Below are 15,664 nucleotides of genomic sequence, written 5' to 3' on the forward strand. Positions count from 1 at the left end.
AGGCCTCTTTCAATGTTAATCTCTTTTGATCTATGGGGTGGTTGTTGTGGTTGTTGTTGTTATTATTATTTCCAGTCAGATTTCAGATTTTCTCATTCTACAGTCAATAACTATCTCCTCTTTTGTTGTGCACCTCTGATAAGTGTCCAGATCCCCCTTCTCTCCAAACCTAAGGTTGGATTACTGATTTCTCCCATAGACAGACAAGTGTTGCGCAGAATTTGATGAATTTATCTTCACATCACTGCTATCTGATCAAGAGTTCCTAACTGCACCTATGAGGTGGAGCATAGATACCAGAGACAGCAATTGAAAGTCACAGAATCTCAGAATAAACTGAGTTGGAAGTGAATATCAAGAGCAGCGAGTCCAACTCCCGGCGCTGCGCTGGACCATCCCCAAAAGTCACACCTTGTGCCTGAGAGTGTTTTCACTTTTTGAACTCTGTTTGGCTTGGTGCTGTGACTACTTCCCTGGGAAGCCTGTTCCAGTGCCCAACCACCCTTTACCTAAAGAACCTCTTCCTGACATCCAACTAAACCTCCCCTGAACAACTTCAGGCCATTCCCTTGTGTTCTGTCACTGGTCACCAGAGAGAAGAGATCAGTATCTGCCCCTCCTCTTCCTCTCATGGTAAAGAACATCTTCTTTACCAAAGATGTAACACAATTTATTCCCAGATTGCTGTCCATCCTCTTAGCTGGATGAAGCACAGAAATGGAATCCGTGCTCACCCAAGACTTCACTGTGATGCATGTGTACAAGGTCATTAAATGTTCCTCCTTTGGATGCTCTCTAATAATATATTGTTGTGACCAAGATATTGGCTAATTTGGAACGACTGCTATGAAATGATACCAGATTTCTATATATGTAGAAAGCACCAATCCATTCACATCAGCTGTAACACAATTTATTCCCAGGTTGCTGTCCATCCTCTTAGCTGGATGAAGCACAGAAATGGAATCCGTGCTCACCCAAGACTTCACTGTGATGCATGTGTACAAGGTCATTAAATGTCCACAAGGCAACACTAATCCTGAAAGTCCACAGCTTGCAAAACAGTATCTGTGTCTTTTAAGACGTCATGCTGCAATGAAGGCTGTAAACTTTTTCATCTGGATTATACTTTCAAATTCCCAGTGATTCACAAATCAATAGCAAAGAAGTCAATGACTCTAGAAGCTTTCAGACATGAGCTGAGAGGAAATAATTGCTTTGCCAGTGACTCCACGGGTGTATTGGGTTTGAGTATGAAGATTTTGGCAGCAGGGGGCTCCAGGTGTGGCTTCTGTGAGAGGCTGCTTAAAGCTTCCTCCATGTCTGATAGAGCCAATGCCAGCCAGCTCCAAGCCAGAGCCACAGCTGGCCAAGGCTGAGTCAATCAGGAATGGTGGTGACACCTCGGGGATAATGTGTTTAAGGGGGAGGCAGAAAGGAAGGGTCTGGAAATGTGGAACAGCTGCTGAAGGAGAGGAATGAGAACATGTGAGAGAAACACTGGCATAGAGGATGAGGAGAAGGTGTTCCAGGTGCCAAAGCTGAGGCTCCCCTGGAACCCACGGTGCAGAGCATGGGGGTCCAGAGGGGAGCAGAGATCCACCTGCAGCCTGTGGAGCACCCCACCGGAGCAGTGGGTGACTGAAGGAGACTGTGGCAGCATGGAAAGCCCACACTGGAGCAGGCCCCTGGCAGGACCTGTGGCCCCATGGTGAGAGCAGCTTTGCTGGCAGGACTTGTGACCCTGCAGGGGAGCAGCCTGTTCCTGAAGGATTGCACCCCAGGGAAGGGACCCTCTCTGCAGCCTAAGGGAAGGACTCACATTGAGCAGTCTGTGGAGCATTCTGCCTCCCATGGGACAGACCCCATGCTGAAAAAGGAGTAGTGTGAGCAGTTCTGTCTCTGGAGAGGAAGGAGAGGCTTAGACAACCTGTGATGAACTGACTGCAACCCCCATTCCCTGTCCCCCTGCACTGCTGGGGGGGAGGAGCGAGAGAAAACTGGGCGTGAAGTTGAGCCCAGAAAAGTGAGGGTGTGGGAAGTTATTTTAAGATTTATTTCTCATTATCCTACTTAGAATTCAATTTGCAATGTTGCATTTATTTCCCCAAGTCAAGTCTGTTCTGCCCATGATGGCAATCAGTGAGTGATTTCCCCCGGTCCTCATCTCAACCTGTGAGCCTTTTGTCATATTTTCACACCCCTGTACAGGTGAAGAGGAGAGTGATAGGGCAGCTTTGGTGGGCACCTGGTCTCTAATCAAGGTTAACCAACCACAGTGAGCATTTACTGAAAGCAGAATGTGAGACCAGGAATCAAGGAGTCCATTACAGGACCTGGAGGAAAGCACTCTCACTCCTTTCACCAAACTCAATCCCTCTTTCTGTTTAGTAGTGATATCTGGTTCCAGTCCTGATTTTTTTTTTTACCTTTTGTCCCCACACATCCTGCTCAGTCAGCAGGTCAGCATTTAAGCCTTTGTTTGCCCAGTCTTCATCCTCTCTCCCATCATCTCCTTGCTTTCCTACGTCCCCTCCACTCCCTTTTCTCTCTCCATGACAACCCTGATCTCTCCAGTTTCCTTACCCCAAATCACCACCTTGGTAGTGTTACTGCAGTGAGTGACATGGTTCTTTTTTCCTCCTGGAGGTGGATGGGATGGCTGATTTAGGACGTGGATGAGACAGTTCCTGGCTGTCAACTGAGGCACTGTGCCCTGCCCAGCAGAGACCAACTGGAATGAAGAACTGCAGAAAGAATCTCTTGAAACAACTCTGGTCAGACTGCATTTAGTCACTCTGTGGGATATGGGGCATTCAGGTAAAAGCTCTGAGGGAATGCAGCTTGCTCAAACTAATAACACTTTGCAGCTCTGAGTCTCATAAAAGCCTAGTGTAGAAGAAATCAGGGTACATTTTAGCTGCTCAAAAGAAAAAATATTCCTACTGCTTGTTTTTTTGAAAATATTTATAAACTGGTGCAGAAACTAAGGGGAAGAGTGAAAAACATGTTAGTGCAGAAGCCATGTCTTTTTCTCCTATTTTTTCCCACCTCTATTTTAAGTCCTTATCCAAAATATGAAGGCAAGAAGGCATTTCAGCAGAAGGGTTTCCAGTTCTGGAATAAGGACAAAACAAAGTGTTTTCTCCTACCCTGTCTTAGGAACAGATCAGATATTTTTGCTGAAGGTTTTGATGTGACACAAACATAAATCAGCCTGGCAGCAAGAAACTGATGGGGGAAAAAAGAGGAAAAGTTTCATAGTAGCAAAGGGAAGAGGAAAGTGGTGTATAGCAGGAAGTGCTGGCCAGCTTTAGCATTAGGAAGTACTGTTAACCCCTTCTACATTTGTAGTACATACATCAAATGTGACATTAGCATGAATAACACACAAAGGTTCATCTACTTAACTCATTGCTTTGGGAATTGAATTTAGATCTTGGCTCTGCAAAGTTTTGGCTAAGCCTTGATTCCGGCACAGAACTCTGACTCAATGAGGCTGTGGAGACCTGTCTGCCCAAACCACCTACAGGATGAAAACCCTATCAAAGGCAACATGTTCCAGGTGGAAGGAGGACATTTCAGACTGAACTTCTATTGTTGAGCAAATCTATCCCTCAAAAGGAACCTTGAAAAGTCAAGAGTCAAGAGGGAACTCACTATTACATGTCATAACTCACACTCTAGGAAACTAAAACCTGGGCCAAGGTAGGGATATGTGAACTGGGGGAAAAGATCTATGACTAACTGACAGAAAACACTCAAAAGCTAGCTCACAGGGGCCCAGGCTTTTGTCACAGTGACTGACATTTTGCCTACTTGGAAGGAAATTAATTAGAGGAGAATGAAGAGCATATGTTGTCAAGTGGGTGTAAATCAAACTAAGCAAACAAAGGAGTACAGGGAGAACTCAGGCTGACATCAAGGCTGAGAGAGAAGAAAAGGCTGGAAGCAGCAACAGCCACAGAGATGGGCAAATTTCCTCCAAATCTGTTTATATTTCCACATGTTGATGAAAGGCCAGGAGAAAGGTAGCAGCAACCAAGGTACCCAAGAAGGGAAATTTCTAGCACAATACTCACAAGCTGGTTGCAGTGTTCAGGATTACTGACCTGGTCCTGACTGGTGCTGCTTGTGCAAACACGTACCATCATACATTCTAAGTCCTGTGAGTACCTGTGCCTACAAAAGCAGTCTTGCTTTTGTACCAAGGAAAAGCACACAAGGCCACGTTAAAAGCTGTTCTGAATTCAGCTTATTCTTCAGTTACTCCATAAAGCCCAAAGTGGTTTTTCTCATTGTTCTTTATAGCCTTCCCAGATCTTCTGGCCACAAACACATAATTTATTTAAGCCACGCATAAACAACCATGATTTACGTCAACTTTTCATTCAATGGAAAGCACATGAAAGAACTACTTTCCTTCTGTGTGTTACTTGCCTGCAAGGGCTGGAACATGTCTTTCCAAATTCCTGGTGGTAAACCCAAGCAGTTGTCAAAGCTTGTTCCATATTTGGCATTTTAAGAACTTCCCATGAGTTTTTTCCATTACAGAATCATTCAGTCACCATTTGGCACCTCTCTGTACCAGATGACAAGTGAAATAACTTTATGACCTCTGAAAAAGGCAGACCTTTAACTGGACTTGATGTCATCCTCTTGTCAGAGTGCAAGACATATCTGGCAGTTGCCACACAAACTTGTATGACACTGAAGTGAATCGAGTTATAATTCAGCTTGTAATTCTTTAAGAGAATAATGATTAAGGGTCACCATCTCAGTGATGAGGAAACTTGTGCCAAGATGGTTAAAAGCTGAATCAACAAAAACAGTCACATGAAACCCATTAAAAAAAAACTTTGCTGCAGTATACAGAAATAAATAAAACACCACTCCTTCTGCTTTTTAAAATCAGGGTTGGTCTCAGGCAGGAACACGCAGTACACTTGTCTCTCTGGCAGCATGCCCTGTACCAGAAGTAATTGAAATTCTCCAAAATCCCCTCCTCCCATCTAAGATCTGGCAAGGAACAAACACAGTATCGATTGCTGTATCTGAGGGCTGGCTGACAGGCCTCCCTGCCCAGTGTGATTCAGAGACCTGAGCAGCTATTCTAAGGTTAGCAGTCCATTCCCTAAAGAGTGTGTCTTCCTGATCTGACAGGGTAAGCACTCCTCACTGGGCCACTGGCGAAAACCAGCTCAAACCAGTGTTGTTCCAGGGAGTGCCCTAAAACAGCCTCAGCTCAGACGGAGCACACTCTGACCTGATAACCCTCAACATCTCACACCCACAAAGGCACTGGGATGTGTAGCTGGCACTGCACTCACCACCTGCTGCCCCAGGCATACCTCTATACTGGTCCCATAGCACTAATTAATGTCAAATATTGGCAATTTATGCTCAGTTGTTGTTGAAAGGATATGCTGCTTGCCACTGTGCTTACACCTGTAATATCTGCCACTCTTCGTGTGGCAATGAAGAGGCAATTTGAGACCTGTTGTTAGGCAGATTTTCCTTGCTCCTTGGCATCTGTCCATAAGAACTACCATTAGGTGGATTAATGCTTGCCTCCTTCAAAAACTGGAAAAGGCAACCAAGTACATTAATTAACACCTGGTATTTCAAGCATTGCACTACAACACAGCCATTGCTCCAAGATCCCTTGCCTCCCCCTTTCTGCAGAGCAAGCCTTTGATCTAAGACACTGATTTGTGAGACCATGCAACATAAACTGCATAGGGTTCTAGAGCTGGCAGCACTGGCAAGGAATCCAGAAGCTGCATTTGAGACCATCTGCTAGACCAAGTATCAGATCCACCTGATATTTGTCTTTCAGCACACCAGCCACCTTCCCCATTCTCTAGGGTTTTACACTTGTTAAGAGAAGGGGCAGTGTGGCACAGCTGGAGACTTGAAATCCCCAACATACCTCACCAGTCAACAGCTAGATCAGGGTAAATTCACCACAGGGACTTTTCCTAGGAGGCATTTCTCTCCTAAGGGGGAAGGAATGCACATGTCTACTTGCTGCAGTCTGTATAGAAATGCTGATTATTATACTATGATAAAACATGAGCAGAATGGGCTGGTCTCACTATGAAGGTTGTTGCAGACTACTGTGAGATTCACAGATGGCACAGTAAGTTAGAGCCTGTGTTCATGCTTCCTATATTTTCTCCAATGTATTCTTCCAGTGAGAAACATAATTTTTCAGGATAAATAAAATTTCTGAATCAGATTTTCAATCTGCATCACGTGTAATGCCACGTGCAACCTGTTACTTGGATAGTATTGTCTTACCCACACAACCAAGAAGCACATGCACACTTCCATCATGCCCTAAAGTCGTGACAGGTGAAGGGGGAGACACACTTGACTGGCAGGGTGGATGCAGGAGGAGCTGTCCCCTTGCAGCTGCCACTGCCAGAGATCTGGGACAGCTTGGATAGCTGGGCACAGACAGGGAATTGTACTGAAGTGTGACTGCCACTGAGTGTGTTTGGATGGGCTGCTTTGGCCTTCTTGACCTTGAAGCAGCATTACCCAGTGTGACAGCATCTGCAGAGGTCAGCATGTGCTCCTACAGGCAAGGACAGGAGAGAACTTACAGACATTCATGGGCAGCACAGATATAAGTATCATCAGTCTCAGATAATTATTAATTACAATAACCATCGTTATACAGAGTGCCTAGAATCTCCACCTTGAGATGCAGAGCTGCAAACCTTGTCCTTGCTAAGTGAAATAAGCTGTGTGAACTTTGTCTGACAGCAAATGGGCACCACAGCAGCTGGATAAGTGTGGCCACCACACCACCACTCACAGGGTGAGGAATGAGCTCTTTAGCACCCAGCCTAAAATGTTAAAGATTTAAACTCTACCTGTTAGCATAATTCTAATTATTACCAAGAACACAACATGCATGCCAAAAAGATGTTCAGAATTTATTACTTTCTCAATCATTGTCTCACTTTGGTCTTCATTACTTCCTGGTGTCATCCCATATTAGAGTCACAGGAAACTCAAAAAACCTTCTGAAATAAATATGGATGGCAAATAGAGGTCAGTGCACATGGCTTTCAAGTTCCAAAACTGCATCAAAATGCAAGGACAATGTCTGATGATGGGTTAGGATGGGCTGTGAATTCAATGCCAGTCTAGGGAAAGAGGCAGTACTAACAGTAACACAGGGAATAATTTTAAATGCTTCTGAAATGTGGTTGGGCAATTAGGCTCTGTTGCCACATATACCAAATACCATCATGTGACACAATGCAGAATTATGACAATGGAGCCCTCTCCTCGCTCAAGGTATTTCAAATTCTGCAAGTTTGCAGTATTTCTGAATATTATCCATTCTTCTGCTCTTGTGGGCATTTCAAAGTACTTCACTCAAAACCTACAAACTGATTTTGAATGTTTTGCCTTCAAAGAAGGGTAATACAGTCATTAAAAATATACCATAAAAATGCTCAGTACTTCAGTCTGGCAAAACAAATCCTTAAAATGAGTTAACAAAATGAAAATAACCCTGTACTACTCAACTATGTCTGAGAAATACTTTATTTTCCCAAGTAAAAGCAATAGGAGAATTTGAGAATATTTTTGACACAGCATCAAGCTGTGCCCTCTGAATTTTGGACATTAATGACTATTGCTCTGAATTTCATTAAATTGAAAATTCAACAGAAAAAAACATCTACTTTGTTATAAGGCTGCATTTATACAGACACATAACACTGTTATAACAAAATCCAATCAGAGTCTTGTTATATACATATATATATAGCATTGCCTAATTTATAAAATTTGGCTGAAGATTTGCCAGCTTTACAAGTAATAAATTATTATGATCAAATGAAAACTATAAACCAAAGTAGACTTACAGTAGTAATGTGCTTAAAAAATAATGTGCATATTAATTATGATAGCAAAGGAACAGCATACTGGAAAGCAAAGTTTGTTTTAAAAATCTGTATTATAATTACAGCAGGTATTACTAACTTAGTAATAACTGTAACTTTCTATAAACACCAGGAATCACATTTACCCAAAAACCTCACAAGAAACACACAAAACAGAACTGGGCAAAAAGAACAACAGGTAACTGCACATCAGTTGCTTACAAGGCCTATGACAAGGAGGATGCAGAAAAAGACACTCAAGTTTTATTAGGTGGGGAAGTAGGATTGGTTACATTCTGGAAAATGAAAGAAACATTCTCTTTTATCCTTTCAAGGAAAGGATCAGCAAGAGTCTGATGTTGCCCAGAGAAATGCTTCCATTGCATCAGCTGTGACATGGAAAGTGGCTTCTTTGAATTAGGCTTCCCATGGCTTTGTTCAAGCTGGCAGCTTCTAGATATGGGAGGCTTTTCTGAGGAAGTATCTGAAAAAAATGATGCAGTAAACTAATCAGAGAAAACTCAGACAGAAAAATTCAGTCTGAATCAATAAGACAGCTGGTGATAACAAACAAGAGAAAATAGAACAGCACATATAATCATTCTGTACCAACAAAATCCAAACATATATCCACAGTAAGAGAGGGAAGGCTGCTTCTTGCTCAGTGATTGAGGTTATCAAAATTACCACATGCTAGCATAAAGACAAATCCTTTTACACATGGATGGGAAAGGAAATATCTCATTTGCCAACTTCCTTTCCTCTGTCTTCCTAATTCTGTGACATTTGGCCTGGTCTCATTCTTTGAGTAAATATGAATCTAGATGTATGTTGCAGCAAAATTCACGCTAGCTTCAATTTCTTCCCAGAGGAATCACTCCAGCCAGCTAAGAATAATTTGAGTAGCTGTTTCATTGACTCAGCACACTAGATCTGTACAGTCTGTACATCCAGATTATGCCAAGTTGTTCAATATACACAACACTGTATATCACACTAAGGGAAAGACTATTCCCGGGAGATTAATTCACTTTTAAGATAGGATCCTAAAGCCCCAAATAGCATCAGGTCATTGCAGTGCATGTCACACATTGGTGGCTTTATGATTCACCTGATGCATGGGATAAGTGAAAAAATAATTTTGTATGGAAAAAAATTGCATCAGTACTGTTACTGGTTTAAAACTTGCCATTGAATATTTTCATAGCAATATTATGTGCTCGTTAGGAAAGACCAGTGATATGAGCAGCATGACTCAGACTATTCCTGGTATTTTTAAGTTTCTGAGAGCCCATAAAGACTCATAAACACAAAACTTTCCTTTTGACTGACGTATGATGTTTGAAGTAGATTCAAAATATATTTTTTTACTGGCCAGAAGAAAATTTAGAATAGATGTGTTTACAGATTCTGCCTTCCTAACTCCTAAAATACACTATGATCAGGTAAAAAAACCAGGCTTATAGCTTTATAGCTGAAGTGAAGGGCAGCAGAATAGCAAGCAACCCATCTGCATGATCCATGCACAGGAAATATCCTCCTCTCAAGACCCCTGTAGTTTTCTAAATATCACCCTAGTGTGAATGGACCACAGGAGATGATGGTTGTGAGACCTGTATTATATTGTTTGGCTCCCCTTTAGTTTCTCTTAGAAATGGAGGAGACGATTCGTTGGAAGTTGTTGGCTTTTCTGTACAGCAGAATCTATCCCCAGTAACCTGGAATCTGGTTCCTTGATGCAATAATTTGACAGTCTTCTGTTCTTAGGAAAGGCAAGAGACCAGCTACTGGGGTAGCATTCTGGGGTGATCAACCTGAAGCCCATGACTCAGAACAATTTGACTAGGGAGACAATGAGCCAGCTTGTCCTCTGCTCTTTAGGAAGTCAAACCTTCCCCTCACTCTATCATTACCACCACTTAAGGCTAATAATGGCCTTCAGGTTTTTCCTTGATTTACTGCCAAAAGATTTTGCTCACTGGGAATGGGAACTACCCTTGAAAAAGTCACAGAACCCAAGAGGCCAATGTTGTGATTGAATTGATGAAACCAAAGTATGTTCAAAGCACAAGATAAGAATTCAAGATGTTAAGACAATTGCAAGCTGCTAAATCAAATTGCAAGTACCAGTGTTCATCACAGTAGCAACACAAAATTTCTCTCTCAGAAGGTGCCTTTCCCACACAGATCCTGTAATAGTACCTAAATGGAGGATGGTAAATTTAGAAAATCACTTATGAAGAAACAGAAGGTCTAATTTTTTTCAATCATTAAAGAAAGATACAAAGACGATTTAATCAGCATATGGAGCAAAAATAAAGGAGAAAATCAAATCCCTATGGCTACAGAAGCCCTGTGCTATCTCTAGCCAAGTCCTCCTCATTTTGGGTAGAATGAGATGAGAAAGAAGTACATGTCTAACTTATTACCTGGAAACATGCAAACCATCAAGCAAAAAAGTATTGGGTTTGCATTACTTATTTTCTAGCCCCTGTCTATTGAGAATACACACTCCTGTACCCATTTCCTGAGCTCTTTTTATTGAGATTTCTGTGTGCATTTAGAAGACATCAGTATTGGTAGCACACTATCACTCCTGGATATTTCATGCCCCAAAAGAGAAACATACCAAAGCAATAGACATTCTTTCCTTCAAGAAGCTAGATGAGCTATAAAAACTAAAATTTATAAGATGCAAACATAACTTATGATCACTTATTTTTTTAATCCTGTTTCCAACTTAAACCTGTACACAGCAAGGTGTGAAAACAATTTTGATATGCCAGAAGAACAGGAGACAGGTCCCTACAGAAAGGATAGATGTGAATGTTTGCTACTTGCATGATAAATGAACTGGTTGTTACTGCAAGGAATTAGTCTTCTCCTTTCATGAAGGATTCCTATGGATTAGATAAATCAGACAGAGTGTGGAAGATTCCATAATGAACCTCATTATTTCAATCCTCTTTTACTGAGAATCAAAGATTTCTCCAGAGACAGACTATATATAAAGAATGGATTCCACAGCAGTGGCCAGAGATAATGAAAAACAAACTCACTTTGATGGTCAACCTTTCCCATACAGTCGCACTCAAGCAAGTCATGAGTAACACAGCTGGAATCTTCATGTAGAGTAAAGAGATTTTTCAGCTCCTCAATAGAAAAATGTGTGTGCTCAGATGTCTTGGAAAGGTCTACGACTGCCCCAGAAAGGTCTTGTTTGCTGATCTGTCTTTGATAAATCTTTTCTTCTATTGAACCTGCATTGAAAAGAAAAACAGATAAATTGGGATAATTTTTGACCAGTATTTACAAAGAAGTCAAATCCATTTCTTGATAACAATATACATAGGAAATGCTAAATCGCTATTTTCAGTTATTCAAGAAAAAGTAAAGTGAAGGCAAATGAATCAATGTGATATCTCCATCTTAACTGAACTCAGAAAATATATATATATTTAATGAACAAATAATATATATATTTAAAGAACAAATTATTTTCAAAACCATTCCCTCTCTTTCTTTTATGGACAAAATATCAACACCTGTCTCACTCTGGGTAAGTTGAGCACCGTCTCTGACCTGTGGTTAGCAGCCTGTAGATATGGACAGCATGTTTCTGACCATCTCTCCACACTCTAGCCATTGCCTGAGGAAAGCAAGAAGATGAAGAGCATGAACAGCCTGCTATACAAGGATACTTCACTAAAGCTTGTAGCCTTCACTGACCAAATTACCAGTTCTGCCCACTTGTTCAAAGAGATGTTGTCTGGATAATGCATTCCCTAATAACTGTGCTTGTTTTTTTGTAAGTTTTCTGGTATTAATTGTAAACAGTTTTGAAAATATAACTTTCTTTCTGCCATTTATGCTTCTCTTCCTTTCTGTATACTAAAGTAAGAAAGTAGGTGTTTCAATTATTTCCTGAAAGAAATCCCCTCTTCATATTTGTTTTCCAAGCATTAACAACTATTTAGTATTTCAGGAATACTGATCATTCTTCCTCATCTCCAAAATTGTTTTTTTTCCCACAATACATTTTTAAAAGTGACATTTACATTTCTATTGAAATTCTAAAAATTATTATTTGCACCTCCTTTACTTCTTAAACAAACAAAATGTAAAACTGAGTACTGCTATATGATCTTTTTTTTTGAAAATGAATGGGTTACACCTCAGTACAAACACACACAACAGGTTTGCAGTCTCTGGCAACCTGTAGCAATTTTGTCTGATTTACTAGACATTTTCAAGCAACAAGACAAGTGACCACATGAGGGTACTAATTCACCCTGGGAAGATGAGCAAGGGCTTATTTCAGGTATTAAGGACACAGCATTACTCTACAATAAAACGTTTCTTACTGAGTTAATAAAAAGATTTTTTAATTGTTATTTTTAAGGACTATTTTAACTGAAGACTCTTAAGCCAACTAAATAATCCCTTGAGGCCAACAGTGCCTTTACAAGAATAGCACAGCATTGGCTTTCTTTTCTTTCTTTTGGCATCACTGCCATGTGATTTTCTCATTCTTGCAATTCTGATCAGAGTCTCTCCCTTTTTCTCAGGGATTGCAAATCAACAGCAACGTTTGCTATGCAATCTAATCCCATTTTACTTTTCTTTTTAAAAACACAGCAACTCTCCAGATAAAAAGACATCAAGAGACAAAGAAGATACATGACTCACTCCTCCAAAGAAAGTAGAATTTAATCTTTTTATTTTTTTACTGCAAGAGGGCTTCTACCGATCCCAATATATATAATATGACAGAGAACTATTTATTCTTTTCTTCTCAGGAAGAGTTTTCCCTCATTGTTGTACTTGTCCAGACACAATGTGATAATTGGTAGCAGTAAGACATGTAAAGTCAAGCAATTCAAAATCAGTCAAGAATTCATTTGATGCCCAGCCCAGCCCACATGTACAGAGTTGCTACCAGACCTGAATATCTGTAGCTGGATTCCAGTCAATATCATACAGGATCAAATGAGATGCTCCAACCAGGTTCAGTCCCACTCCACCAGCCTTTGAACTCAGCAAAAAGATGAAAGTTGGGCTGAATTTGCTATTGAAAGTATCCACAATATGTTGTCTCTGTGACACAGGAGTATGGCCATCAAGTCTAGTATAAGAGTATCCATGATGTTTGCATATGTCTTGTAATATATTTAATGTCTGAGTGTAATTGGATACCAACACGACTCTGTCAAACAGCAAAACAAAGTCATCAACCTAGACTTTGGTAAAATTAAAGCCCAATAACAAATCACTGAACACATCTAAGAAAATAAAATTAAGGTGAAAAATTACACATCAACTCAGGCATACTTTTACTTTCTACAACATAAAGCATCTCCAATTAATTAGAAGCACATACCAGATCTGGATGCTTTATACTTACTGTCAAGCATTCAAGTGTTAAATAATTAATGTCTCCTTTTGCAACAGAATTTGGCATAATGCAGACAGCAGGCATTCAGAACCAATCACAAAGAAAGATTATTTTTTAATCTGTTTACACAAAATAACTGTTGTTAAGACAACATTTGCAGAGGATGTTGTAGGAGCTACTAAATAATATATATAGATATATAAACTCTACTTACTGAAAAAGCTGCTATGATTTTTTACTAAAAACCTCAGAAAATTCTAACAAAAATCATAATGAAAGTCAAGTAGGACAGCAGAGATACTTTCCTACATTTTATGGCTGAAAAGAACAGGCATGAAGACTAGTGAAAGATAGACACTGAGTTCTTTTAGAAAGCAAAATCAGTTTGATCCTTTACATTAATGGTCCAAGCTATGTTGGTCTATTTTCTCTGAAATTTTGTCTAATTAGGTTTCAAAGGTTTGAAAATCTAGCATTCTTATCCTACCTAATATTGAGGTGATTCTACTAAGTAGACAAATATCTTTTGAATGTAAGCCATAAGTGAAAGTACAGGGCATTTTCTGCCAGATCTCATTTGGAAGTCTTTAGTCATCTAAACTAAATGTAATATATTTGATTTTTTTTAAAAGTAATGATACCTTTCATTATTTTTAACAATAATTTAGATTAAAAACAAGTTCTGAAGAACTAGACAAATAATTTCAGCAGAAAATGAAAATATTAACATTTTAGAAGTGGTTTAGAATATTTTTATTATTACACTTTACAGCTGAACTACATCCATGACCTGTCTGTAAAGCCTTTGCAAGATTTATTTTTTTGTCAATCAACATAACATTCACAGCTTTGTGTGCACTCAAAAATAGAATACCAACTTCAGATTAGGACTGGAATTGAGTCTGTATATTGCAAAAACTATTCAGTACCAATGAAAGCAGAGAAACCAAAGAAAAAAAACCATGAGCTGCACTGAATTAATGCAACAAAACTTAAAGGCATAAAGTAATGCCTCAACTCAGCAGCCCCTAAAGTACTGCTACAGAGAGATGCACCTTTTACTGACACTCCTGGTTTCTCTGACCTACACAAACTAAAGCCAGTGCCTTTAGATATTCAGTTGTCACTGGTTTCAATGGATGCTAAGTATATAAACTCCATCAACGGGCTCAACTTTCTGATTTGTGAAAAGAAAGTATCTTCATATGCCATTACATCAGTGTCAAGATATCTTCTGTTACTTCCCACTACTGAATTACAGTGTGTCCTATTCAAACATCACTTGAAATAAAAGTTAAATACTTTTGGAGCAGTTGGGCTTTAAGGCATTAGTCCATAAAAAATTATCCTGGGACACCAGGTCATGTGAGGTTCCCACAAATCAGCAATTGCACAGAAATTAATCATGTGCATCCTATTACCCCGTGATAACCAGAAGTTTTCCTGCAAGTCAGTGGCATTTACCACAGGGGAAATAAGTGGTTGCTGGGCAAGTTCATCTGTTGAGAATGGTTGCCCTGAACTTCAAAAAGGCAGCAAGCAGTGAGCAGTTAAGCATGATTAAAGAGGAAATAACTTATAATGTAGTAATGAAAATATTCAGTGCAATTTCATAGACTAATACATCTCATGAAGATATAAAGAACTGGAAAGCCTCTGCAAGTACAGGGTGCAGCACAAGGGCTGTAGCAAACTATCTTACTTGCTTTACAGTGTAAAAAATACAAGTATCACTACCTGGAAAAAATATGAAGAGCAACTTTACAAATTATGTCAGCTGCAATTTCTAATTTCACACTTTAACAAGAAAGCCAGGACTACAATGTTTAAATTAATTTGGCACCCCTGCAAACAGCTGCAATACCTTTATATTGAATGTTATACTCCCATGCCTTTGAAAAGTAAATCAATATCCAGAAGGTCACTCCCATTACCTCCCTTCTACCTGTCTTTCACACTTGCCTTTCAGAAGAGTTGAGCTCATGGATTGCTGCCAACAACTTCACCAGCACCTGCAATTTTCCTGAATCAGTTTCACAGAAAGTGTCTGAAGTGTAATCTTGTGGGAAGACATCTATTACACCTTCATAGAGGCTGGACTCATCATATTCCTCAGACATAGGATCACAGCTTTTTTCCTGTTGAAAAAAAAGGATTAAAATTCCATATCCTAACATATATTTTTTTAAGATTGCTATATTTTTATCACAAAGACAAAAGGAGGCATAAAAAGGTGCCACAAAGCAATGTAGTATGTGAACATGAGCATGACAGACTCCTAACACGGGATTGAAAGCAAAGGTTTAAAATACTTACAGTGTTTATTTTGGTTTACATTCTCTAATCAAAGACATTGTTTGCA

At 39.8% G+C, this 15,664-nt stretch overlaps 1 protein-coding gene across 2 annotated transcripts in view; it reads right to left on the reverse strand.

The window, feature by feature from the left end:
* Nucleotides 1–7,552: 7,552 nt before the first annotated feature.
* Nucleotides 7,553–15,664, reverse strand: part of RAD54B (RAD54 homolog B) — a 62,722-nt gene continuing 54,610 nt past the window's right edge. For both annotated transcript variants that reach the window (XM_039706345.1, XM_039706346.1), the window contains 5 exons: nt 15,265–15,440; nt 12,852–13,113; nt 11,490–11,556; nt 10,967–11,167; nt 7,553–8,391 (listed from right to left, as the gene is read on the reverse strand). In XM_039706345.1, coding sequence (XP_039562279.1) covers nt 8,165–8,391; nt 10,967–11,167; nt 11,490–11,556; nt 12,852–13,113; nt 15,265–15,440 — 933 coding nt within the window. In that variant the 3' untranslated portion in view covers nt 7,553–8,164. The remainder of the gene's footprint in view (nt 8,392–10,966; nt 11,168–11,489; nt 11,557–12,851; nt 13,114–15,264; nt 15,441–15,664) is intronic.

Source organism: Passer montanus, unplaced genomic scaffold (assembly GCF_014805655.1).
Source record: "Passer montanus isolate IOZ18808 unplaced genomic scaffold, ASM1480565v1 scaffold19, whole genome shotgun sequence".
Taxonomy (NCBI): Eukaryota; Metazoa; Chordata; class Aves; order Passeriformes; family Passeridae; genus Passer; species Passer montanus.